At 34.9% G+C, this 12,144-nt stretch overlaps 1 protein-coding gene across 9 annotated transcripts; it reads left to right on the top strand.

Moving 5' to 3' along the window:
* The first annotated feature begins 6,181 nt into the window (after nucleotides 1-6,181).
* On the top strand, nucleotides 6,182-10,428 carry LOC132638563 (zinc finger BED domain-containing protein RICESLEEPER 2-like). 9 transcript variants are annotated; one of them, XR_009581802.1, is made up of 5 exons: nucleotides 6,182-6,358; nucleotides 6,624-6,653; nucleotides 6,699-6,756; nucleotides 8,549-8,784; nucleotides 10,158-10,428. XR_009581802.1 is itself a non-coding variant. In XM_060355402.1 (3 exons), exons 1-2 carry the CDS (start codon nucleotides 7,824-7,826, stop codon nucleotides 9,213-9,215), a joined length of 990 nt encoding a protein of 329 aa, XP_060211385.1. In that variant the 5' UTR covers nucleotides 6,768-7,823; the 3' UTR covers nucleotides 9,216-9,249; nucleotides 10,158-10,428. The 9 variants fall into 9 exon arrangements, 2 of the variants coding, with proteins under 2 accessions (XP_060211385.1, XP_060211384.1); XR_009581799.1 differs by having other exon boundaries at nucleotides 6,624-6,683; nucleotides 6,714-6,756; XR_009581801.1 differs by having other exon boundaries at nucleotides 8,567-8,784; nucleotides 10,158-10,427.
* Nucleotides 10,429-12,144: the final 1,716 nt, after the last annotated feature.

Here is a 12,144-nt window from a genome sequence, read left to right as displayed (position 1 = left end):
CAACACCATACCACACGGCCAAACACCTATATTTCAACTTCAACCAACTTTATTCAACTTTCATTTCCAATGTGCATTCCACCATAACCATAGCTAAAATACAACATAAAAATTCAACACACTATAGGTATACATATACATATACACACGGCTACATGCATATATATGTGTCCACTTGGTAAACCTCCATATTTCCATACAATCAACTTATTCCCACATACTACAACACAAACAAGACTTCATAACACAAATAAAAGGGATGAATTCTTACCTTTTTCCTTAGTCTTCTTTACTTGGATATGTGATCACTTCGAGGAACCAAGTGCTCCTTCCTCCAAAACAACTATACCAAGTTGAAAAGGGCACTCAACTTAGTAGAAATTCAACAAGAGAAAAAATTTTGAAGCAAGATTTTTGGTGGTCAATTTTCTATGGCCAAACCCGAAACCCCTCTTTTTTTTGCTCTTGCTTTGCTTGGTTTTCTTGCCTTCTAATTTCTTGAACTTTCTAATGTATATAATACGAAGACTTGGTCTTCTTATATTAATTTGTCACATGACCAAGCACATGACTAAGTGAATGGACTTGGGCCAAGGCCATGTTGGCCGGCCATGCCCCTTGATTTGGGCCTCAATTTCATTAATTTTTTTTTTTAGCCCAATGATTCATAGTCTACGTTTTGTAATTCCCGAAGCTAATTTCCAAAATTCCAAATTTACCCTTAGCCTTATTCCATACTTTCACAGCAATATTCTTTCACGCATAACTCCTACGTTAAAAAAAATCAATTTTGACCTTATTTCTTACAAGTCAAGGATATTTCCAATTCTTTCCAAACGTGTGAAAACACGGGATGTAACAATGAAGACCTCTTTAATGAAAGATTAGGCCATTCAAGGCCAGTATGTCTATGAGGATATGTGACCCTTTACAGGTATGTATGACTGACCAGATAGACTCAGACGACGAACAGTTACAACTAAGATTAGTAGCGGAAATTACTGGGAGTAAGTACTTGCAGGAAAGAGGAGAGCTAAATGGGATGTTGTCAAATACAGAGTAGTGAGTTAGCACCTTAAGGGGGAAGACAAGACAACAAGTATTGGATCAGGAGTATGCTTTGTTAGAAGATGGAAAGATAATGATGAAGGAATTGGAAGCTACCTCAAAGGGATATAACACTAGCAGGCCGATAAGTTGTAAGGACTATTTGAAGATAAACATAACCAATTAATTAGTTATATGCATGACTAAGTAAAGACTGAAAGATAGTACACCAAGGAGGAAATTACTCACAATTTCAAGATAAGGGTGTAATAGGAAGTTCAGAAATAGAGAAACAGAGCAGGATTGAGTATGATGGTACTCGAAGTAAATAGTGGACTAAGATAAAAGTTAAGTGAAATAGCCATCGCGAGCTAATTTCATGGATACGAAGTCTAGCATCATATATCGGTTGGGAAAGCATTGTACAGGAAAGCCTTATAGGGAAAAGCATTCGAGTCAGAATCTAGTAACGTCTTGGTTGAGAGAAGGATGCGGAGTTAACGATAGAAGAAGGTTGAAATGAAAATGAACTATTCGAAAGAAACACGATTATATGACGGTAACAGCATATGATGAAAAGAATAAATGTGTATGATTATATGGAAGTGAAAGCTTATGATGATACAAGAATTCCAGGCATAGAATATTCAAGACGTAAAGGAATTATAGTCGCGTTGTAAGTAAACGAAATAAAATGGGCTTAAATGAGGAACTAAAGGCTAGTGGCGATAGTGAAGAGGATAATGGGAAGTAAGTTCATGTAAGACAAATTCATGGCATTAAGATGAATAAGGATAGATCTAGTACCGAAATGGACATGTTTAGTCTAGAAGGTAGCAGAAAGATGTAGAATTACATACCACATAGATAATATAAGTATATGAGAGGCTTTCTAAGATCCCTATAGAGGTTCAACTAGTGAAGCGTAACGTAGCCGAGGATAGCAATAGCAATATATGGTATATGTTGGCAAACCTGAGTAAAGATATAGTATCCTAGAAATGGTATATCTCTTAAACCAAAGCTCGAAAGAGGATTCAGGGAAAGAGTATCTCAGTAAAATGGATTCCTAAGATATCAAACCGACTTTATGCTAAATATAGCGAGGGTAGATGGCCTATTCAGAGGCAACAAAGATGTATCATGACCTTGGTGAATCAATAAAAGGAAGATATTACAGAGTTCGTGGTCCATTAATAAGTAAACAGAAGTCTGAGAGACTGAAGTATCATATGAATATGTCATCGAGGAATGAGGGAATGATCAGTATGGATTTTGTAATTGTAAGGAATCAGGCAAGCTATATATGAAATTATTCGGTTATCTAGTAACTTTGGTTACCCAGTTAAGATGTCCAGTTCTCTATTAGCGTTTGAGGATTATTACATTCAGAGAAACCTGAAGAATATAGAGTACCCCAGTATTGCTTTACACCTTGAGATAAGTGGGTAGGTAGAGCACATTTTTCTGATGTCCAAGGATATGTCATGAGCATGTATATTAGAACTTTGAAGAGAATTGGGACGATCAGTTAGTGTGGATTGAATTTGCATATGGTATTAGTCATCATTCTAATATCCAGATGGGCCCGTATGAAGCTCTATAAGAATGGGAGAATGTTAGATTCTTTGAAATTTTGAATCTCGCCCCCGAAAAGATTTATGAGAGGTAATAACGAGGATAAGTTGACCTTGGATACCTTAGATTTCACAAGATGATAGTCGAAGGATCTACGGAATTTACCCTCAGAATCGGAATCTGTATATTCAGTCTTTTACATGTCTATGCTTCGCAAGTGTATTGAGATCCCCCACATTTGTACCAATTGATGATATTTGGAGTACAGAACAATTATCGTATGAGGAATTTCCTACTACCCTCTTAGATCTCTAAAGTTCTAGGGTTATGGATTGAGAACCAGAGATGTAGCCTCGGTAATAGTACTATGAAAGAATGTGAAGGTAGAAGAGATGACTTGAGAAGCTAAGAAATATATGAGATCCAGATATCCGCATTTGTTTCCATTATCAAAGGAGATTCAGACCGAGACATCATAACCTTCAGGTATGCGTATGTTGTTAGTTACTATCATTGGTGTGCGGGGCCATTGTTATTCCTGATTGTTGTAGCTCTAGGTGGCATTGTGTTGTTCGGTTGCTGGGTGGCAGGTTGGTAGTGGTACAGTTACAGGGGAGGCTCGGCCGAAATTTTTATACCCCTAAGAGTCTAACATTCGAGGACGAATGTTCCTAAGGGGGGGAAGAAAGTTACACCTTGAAAATTCTCGCGCCGTTTGCATCGTAAGTAAACTAACGTAAGATCGGAGAGGTCATGGAACCCTTATAAGGTTAAGGAATACTTTTAACAAGTGTCAAGCAAGTGTCTAAAGGTTCCGGGATCAAGCGAATCGAAGGAATTAAGTTTGTCGAAATTTTGGAAAAACTTGGCAGAATTTTGGACAGGAAATTCTTGTCCAACTTGAGAGAGACATATCTCCTAGAATATGAGGAGTTATGGAATGCATAGCCTATGCAAATTGAAGTTCATAGAGTTTTCTTTCCAATAAAACTAACAGATCAAAAATCCGAGACGTACAGTGGAAGATATGCCTGTACAAAATTGTGAGATTCTTCTGTGCAATTCGACGGGCCGTCGAATAACGACGGTACCATCGATGCTGCCGTCGAATTGAGGCGGTGGAGAGTTATTTCTTGATTATAAATAAGAGAGGCACGACCTTGGGTTCATATTTTCACAAAATCAGATCCTTCTAGACTCCTCAAGATCTCTCAACTATCCTAAACCTTCCATTAACATCCCAAACTATTTGAAGAAAGGATCAAGCTTCAAATCTGCAAATAGTTCATGAAAAGTGATTGTTCTTGCTTATACTTGGAGTTGTGATGAACTTGGTCTTGAAACAAGTTGTGTGAGTTGAATATCTTCAAGTATAAGGTATGTATAAGTGAAATTCCATTTTACCCCTTTAATGATCGGTCAACTAATCTATAGTTACCGGTCAATGGTTGGAAGTTGAGATAAGAGGATGAAAATATCGATTGTTCAATGTTGGGGGAGGTATTTGATTTTCAGAGTAAAGTTAGAGGACTAAAATGATTTTCACCCAAAACTCAATCTAGATTTTATTCGTTCTCAGGCATTACGAGGACCTATCAACCAACAATCAAAATGTAGTCGGACAACTACAGAAGAAGAGAATGGCTCAATTATACTTAACACTATAAAAATTCCTCCCAAGTAGTGTGTTCCCCTTCAAAAGACATTTCTTGGGGTACATATATGACCTAGCATGTTTAGGAGGTGCGGAATGAAAAGCTAAAAACACACGCCTTTAGGCTCGCGAAGTGAGAGGTTGACGAGCACCTCTTCGCCAAGATTCAACAGCTGCACGCTATGGCGCCTGTAGCCTTCACAGGACTTATGACTGTTTTGCAACGCTGCCAACATCCTTGGCTGGCTAGACTGGTCGCAATGCGAGCATGTGGACGTCCACGAGCTTCAGCTGATCATCGTGTATTTCAACTCCATTTTGCATCATCTTTTTCTATTTTCATCCATATCACTCCTACACATCATAAACATATGATTAGCTCGAAAACACCCAAGATAACGATGTAATTACAACACAATTATTAGTAAGATATGAGGTGATAACGTAATTTATACGTTTAGCCCAACATCATATATTCTTAAGAAAATCATTTAATAGCATTAATCATATATAAACATCAGTCTAAATTACAATTAGAAAAAAATTGTGCCTTTTTGGTTTAATAAACTGACAATTAATTTGGACGATGCTTTTTTTTTTTTTTTGCCTAAAGTGACAAATAAAAGAACTGGAGGCACGGGAACAGTTGACTGAAATATAACTTTGTTGATTCAACATAGAAGGAATTAAATCTTCAAGTGGGAGGAATTTATAATATTAGGTACGAGTATGGATGTACCAGTAATATAATTTTTGCTTAGACGTCTCTGTATTATATTAGGAAGTTTATTAATTATATAAATAAATATTTAATTGCGAACCCAATAACTAAAACGAGCTATGATTTTAATTACAAATTCAAATCTCATAAACTTCAAATCCTGACTCCGTCTTTGATCTTCAAATGCAGCTATAAATGGGAGAAGGGCAAGTAGATGTATACTAGTAACATATCATGCCTTACACTGGACGAAAATTTGAAATAATGAGGCAGATTATGTATACTCTCCTTTCTACTCTCTGAAATGGAGAAATCACATTAACATACTGCATTTTAATTTGCTCTATAACACACTAGCTTCAACAATATCCTAAATCTTCCACAAGACTAATACTTAATTATTCAAGAAGAAAAAAATCCCAAGGAGGGGAAAACACTAGCTTAATGATGTGAAATGATTACCGATTGTATATTTTGTCATTTGTTTTTTGTGCGTGCGTGTGGATGAAAACTTATTTACCATTAGATTATTGACACACGAGCTCTGAGAATGTGCTTTACTACTACCAGTTTAGATCATTGACCTAAATTAGTATTTCTTCGCATGTTGAGGTCTCTCCTATGTTAGTTTATTTATTATAATTAAATAATATATATGATGACTAACAAAAAACAAAACCATGCAAAAGCAAAGAAGGAGTATAAATTATAATTATATCTCTGGATAAAAGTTTCTAAGAGTAGGATAGAAGCAACGAATTGAAAAGGCCGGCTACAATTAGGGCTGTTCACAGTTTTGGTTAAAACCAAAACCAAACCGAAAATTTAACCAAACCGAATAAAAAAACCGACATTTGATTTGGTTTGGTTTGGTTTGGTTTTAAATTTGAAAAACCGATAATATTTGGTTTGGTTATGGTTATAGTAAAAAATAACCGAATAAATAACCGAACCGAACCGATAATTATATACATAAAAATTTATAATTATTTATATGTACAATATTAGTTTTTTATAATTAATTAATAATATTGTATACCTTTTAATTATTAATTTAGTTTTAGTCTACATATTTTTAAAGCCCATGTTTTAAAACAATATGCCCAAGCCCAACAATCCGAGCCCAAGTCTTAACCTGTGAACACTGAACAGCCCTTTAACTGTAAGGATAAAATGTAAAAACCCTACAATCTCTTTTCATTTCACATTTCTGATTTCTGAATTCAGATTTCTGTTCCAACCTAAGAACAAGACAAGCAGAGGCTCATGTTTCTTACATAGTCACGGTCATAGACTCACAGTAAAGGCTCAAGAGCAACCTCAACTCTTCAAGAACAAGGCTGTCAAATTTTGAGAAGGTTTGTAAGAATTTGTTTCAAATTTTAAGTTGATTTTAAGTTGTTTCCTTTTTTGTTTCGAATTTTTAAGTTGATTTTAAGTTATTTCCTTTTCGGTTTTGAATGTTTAAGTTGATTTCAAGTTGTTTCCTTTGTTAGCTACTTGATTTTAATTTGTTTCCTTTTCTGTTTCGAATTTTTACCTTTATAGTGGGATTATACTGGGCTTGTTGTTGTTGTTATTTTTTCTTGTCCGAATAGGTCCTAAACTTCTAATATTTTTCAGATGAAAAGGGCAGAGGTTGAAGATTTGGAGGTTGAAGATTTGGAGGTTGAACATTTGGAGGTTGAAGATTTGGAGGTTGAACATTTGGAGGTTCCTAAAGATAGTTCAGTAACAACAACATCTGCTGTAACTGGTAATGCTCCTAATACTTCTTCCGTGCGTAAACCACCTAAAAAAAAGAAAAGAACTACTCCTTGTAGTCGAGACCCTAGCCCTAGGGATAATGGTAGAAAAACATCTGAAATTTGGGATCATTACACACAGTTTACTAATAAAATGGGGGAATTGAGGGCAAAATGCAAGTACTGCCCCAAAGACTTCGCTTGCCCTTCTAATTATGGGACTTCTAATCTTTGGGGACATTTGCTTAACAAGTGTGAGAAATACCCTTTTAAGACTATTGATAGGAAGCAGACAACACTCAATATTAAACCTATTAAAGGAGGGGGACAAGGAGGTTTGGAAAAGGTTGTTTATAATGTTGTCGAAGTTAGAAGGGCCATTGCCGAGTTTGTTATAATAGATGAACAACCGTTTAAAGTCGTTGAGGGGGAAGGCTTTAAGAGGCTAATGGCGGTTGTTTTGCCTAATTTTGAGTTACCTTCTCGCATTACTGTTGCTAGACAATGTTTAAAAATTTATGAAGAAGAGAAACAAAAGCTTAAAAGGCTTGTTAAAGATCAACGTGTTTGTCTTACTAGCGACACATGGACGTCAATCCAAAATTTGACTTATATGGTCATTACTGCTCACTGGATTGATGATCAGTGGAATTTGCAAAAAAAAATTCTTAACTTTTTTCAAACTCCAGATCATAAGGGTGAGACAATTGCAAAAGGAATTGAAGCTTGTTTGTTAGATTGGGAGATCGAGAACATATTCACGGTAACACTAGATAATGCATCAGCTAATGATGCTGCAATCAGGTACTTGAAAGGGAGAATTAATGATTAGAATGGTGTCATATTGGGAAATGATTTTTTACACGTTCGGTGTAATGCTCATATCTTGAATTTGATTGTAAAAGAAGGATTGAGTGAACAAAATGAGTCCATTTCTCGGGTAAGGCGTGCTGTGAAATATGTTAAGTCTTCTCCTGCAAGAACTGCTTCCTTTAAGTCATATGTTGAGAAGGTAAAACTAGACACCCATGGCCTTTTGAGTTTGGATGTTGAGACGAGGTGGAACTCTACATACTTGATGTTAAATACAGCTGTACAATTTGAAAAAGCCTTTTCAAGAATGTATATTGATGATCATAAGTACTTTAACTATTGTCTTGAATTGAGTGGAACAACAGTGCATCCATCTTCGGAAGATTGGAAGAATGTGAAAGTCTTTCTCAAATTTCTTGAGATTTTCTATAAAACCACTTTGAAGTTTTCGAGTACTTTGCATGTTACTTCAAATTGTTTCTTCCATGAGCTTTTTAATCTTCAAAGCATAATTGTCCAGTATTCAAATTGTAGCGATTCAATTTTGACTGATATGGCTAGGAAGATGAAAATTAAGTTTGATAAATATTGGGGTGATTTTGAGGATATGAACATGTTGTTATTTGTTGCCGTTGTGTTGGATCCTCGCTATAAAATGAAGTATGTGAAGTTCCTTTTTAACAATTTTTATGATCCTTTGGATGGAAATGGAAAGTCTACTAAAGTGGTGAACACTTTAACTCGCTTGTATAATCATTATAAGAATTCTATTTCTGGGCCTTCTAGTGAAAATATTGGAGATCAAACTAGTGTGATGAGTCAAATTGGTGCAATAAATAGTTCTGATGTGTGGCAATCGCAATGGGAGAAATTTCTTGAAGATAAGAATGATGTTGATAATAAGTCTGATCTTGAAAATTATTTGATGGATGATCTGGAGAAGGTTAAGGATTTCAATATCTTGACTTGGTGGAAATCTTCATCTGACAGATATCCTATTGTCTCTAGGATTGCAAGAGATGTGCTTGCTATTCCTACATCTACTGTTGCCTCGGAATCAGCTTTTAGCACCGGTGGTCGGATACTTGATTGTTATCGAAGTTCTCTATCGACAAAGACAGCTGAAGCTCTTGTTTGTTGTCAACAATGGTTGCGGTCAACATCTAAAGAATGCAAGCTTGAAGACCTTTTAGAAGAAATTCAAAATCTTGAGATCGCTGAAAAAGGTAATTTTACATAATTAACTATATGAATATTTGTTTCACTTACTGCTGCTGCTGGAAACTGAGCTACTGCTGAACTATGCTGCTGCCACAGTTTCAGCAGTTGGTAAAAATTCGAAACAGACTGTCAAAATTCGAAGTTGTTTCCTTTTCTATTTTGAATTTTTACCTCAAGTACAAGACTGTCAAACTCCTAATTGTCATCATGCTTAAAACATGCAGAAAAATGTGATTGGTTTAAACCTTGTTTGGTCCATTTTTGCGTCTTATAATATTGGGATTTATCATTCATGAATGGACTTGTATTGCTGGATATTCTCTGAGTTTGATGTTACTAGTCTTTTTTTTTTTTAAACAATGAAGTCTGCTCAAAATATTACTAAAAGCAAAAACTGAACCATGCAGCACATGTAGCATCTTTTAAAAACAGATAAGCTGAAATCTCAATCTCCAACGCACTACTGAAAGGTTAGTTATAAAGTGTATTGTTTGTGTGGAAGTTAAGTTTTGTGCTACTTTTATATTTAAAAATTTCATGTTGACGTCTTGACGATGCAAATTAAGGAAACTGTGAGTCTTATAAAGTGTATTGTTTGTGTGGAGTCTTATCATTTGAATTGTTAAAAATACACTGCTTTTATAAAGTGTATTGTTTGTGTGGAGTCTTAATTAGCAACTTTATAACATGGATCAGCCTTATGCTTGATTGTCTTCCAATATGTCATCTTTCTTTACTTTAGAATCAAAAGGAGACTTCTAAATCTGTCTGTCAACACCTTTTCTTATAACTATATTCTTAACTCTTGAAAGGACCAGTTCCACCAAAAAGGTGTAATGTCAATAAAGCAGTCATAAGATAACCTTTTGGCACTTGAAAACATTCAAAGCTAGTGCTAGTAATACTAGTACAAAATAATGTACTTTGTTTACGAACTGATGCCTTCCTTTATCAGAGGCAGATGCAGCCTTATTTACTGGTTGGTTCAACTCAAATGCGCAATGGATTCAACGGCGAAAATTAAAAGATTGAACTCATTAAATCTAAATTCTGGATCTGACCCTACTTCCTTTCCTATACAGATGATTCTTGGAAATGCGATTCTTGAATCAATATAGTAACTACTAGTAAAGCAATCAAACAGTAAACACCCAACGCAAAGTATGTAGTTATCATTTGAATTGTTGATTGCTGATTTGGATTCTTAAAATCAATAATGGAATTAACAACTGTTTTGTGTGAGGCAAATTAAGGAAATTGTGGTGCTGCTGTTACACTTTAAGTTTTGGGGCAAAGTTGCTGCTATATTTGTTGGCTAAGCTGCTATACCTTTATGTTTTTAGGCATTTAATGCCTAATATCGTGATTTTTTTTGCAGATTCTCTGGGCACTGTTTTGAGCATTGATTAGTTTGGAGCTTAAGCTAAGGAAGATGGTAGAAGTACTTTTGATTATATTATGGATTCTCTAGTTAGTTTAGTTTTAATATGTAATTTTTTCATTTTTATGGATAAAGTTGTTTGTATTTTAGAACCTCTGTTTGACTTGTTCTTTTGAATCTAAACTGCTTTGCAAGTTTGGTTCACCTGAGTTGCCATCAGCTTGTGGGCAGTGAGGAAAAAAGAGCTTCATAAGAAATTTGAAGAATGTAGAGATAGAATATTTGAATTGTCGCGGCTAGTCATAAACCGAAAAACCGAACCAAACCGAACCAAACCGACAATAACCAAACCGGTGGTTATTATTTTACTTGGTTTGGTTATGGTTTTAAACATTTAAAAACCGACTAAATTGGTTTGGTTATGGTTTTGACCAATAACCGACCCAAACCGAACCATGAACACCCCTAGCTACAATCAATGAATTATTTGCTTTCCACCAACAACAGATTTTCTTGTGATACTTAAAAAGCTATAAAGTGTTTACACCATTTAACTTCTATTCAGTTTTTATAGGTCGAAATTAATGGCCCCTTAAACTTGTAAGTAAATTTCACTTAGATACTCAAATTAAGGACTGTTTTAATTAAGCACTTGAACACATAATAACGTGCTTCTATTAGATTCCGACTCAGATTTTAGAAAGGTTATTGTGCGTGTTAACAAGCGAATTACGTAAATAAGTTAATCACAGAAAATATTTCTCCCCCTTCAATTAAACACATCAACATTAATTGAATATATATGACGTTTTACAGCTTATTGAGGTTAACACATATAATTAAAGGAGGTGACATATTCTAAGTAGTTAATTTATTTGGGTAATGGACGCTTGAGAACACGTAATTTAAAAAAAAAAAAAAAGAGTTAACAGTATCTAATATTTCATAGTTTGAGTGTCTTGATGGAATTTTCTATCTTCGATGTTCAACTACTTTATAACTTTAAATAAATTTTTTATTTAAACAAACCTTTTAGTCCTATAAAACAGAGAAGGCAGAAAGCGGCACGGACCAAAGATGGAGTAATTTAAATACAAGTTCTACACATAAGTGAATAAAGGTCCGAAACAGGCAGGCAGGTAGTGGAAAACAGTGTTTTGACTCTTATGTGTTTTGAGACAATATAAAGGTCAACGTATTTGGGCCCACACGCTTGGGGAGACAGTGGGACCCGCTCAACACCTAAGAATCAGAGCCTGAGTGCGATACTAACGCTCTTCAAACGAATAACACAAAAGCTGAATTGACCGGAAGAAACTTAAAAGTCGACACAATCTTATACATAAACGCATGATGTTTCTATTGAATACTTACATTATAAATTTATTTCAATCAGACACTTTTTGTATAATTAGTCAAATATATAAAGTGAGTGTAACACACTCGCTAATGATATATCAAAGTGGTGAATTAAATGAAGATTGGTGGTGAATTATTAAGAAAATAATATGTGAGTAAAAAAATGTATCTTAAATACCTAGTGATACATTAAAGGGATAAGACATAAAAACACACTTGACAATTGTAAACTTGTCAATTACACATTGAAACTATGCGGGAGTCCTATTATCCCTTGAACTTAATTTTTCATATTATTTAACCCCCCCCCCCCCCCCCAAAAAAAAACGAACTTATGCTTTCGTATTTTTCGTTTTCAGGATCTCTTTCGTATTTTTCGTTTTCAGCATAAGTGTTCTGCATGGAACATACTGAAACAAGTGAAAAAGTCCAGGCCCTCGTGTATATATTAGATGCAAAGAACAATTTCAGCTATAAAAATGACCGGAAAACTTATGCTTTAAAATATATACTATAGATAATAAAGTGAAAATCCAACCACCCATAAAGGGGTTGAGACTTGAGAGATGATGAAGTCCAGTCGATTTGGAAATGAAAGAATTGATCAAATGAAAATTTAAAAGAC

This window comes from Lycium barbarum, chromosome 4 (assembly GCF_019175385.1).
Source record: "Lycium barbarum isolate Lr01 chromosome 4, ASM1917538v2, whole genome shotgun sequence".
NCBI lineage: Eukaryota > Viridiplantae > Streptophyta > Magnoliopsida > Solanales > Solanaceae > Lycium > Lycium barbarum.
Note: the sequence above shows the minus strand (reverse complement) of the source record. Positions and strands in the feature narration are given on the sequence as shown.

Coding starts and splice junctions, on each gene's coding strand:
- LOC132638563 (XM_060355401.1), top strand. CDS start 7,824: ATGTTAAATACAGCTGTACAATTTGAAAAAGCCTTTTCAAGAATGTAT. Junction 8,785..10,157: donor TCTTGAGATCGCTGAAAAAG/GTAATTTTACAT, acceptor TTTTTTTTGCAG/ATTCTCTGGGCACTGTTTTG.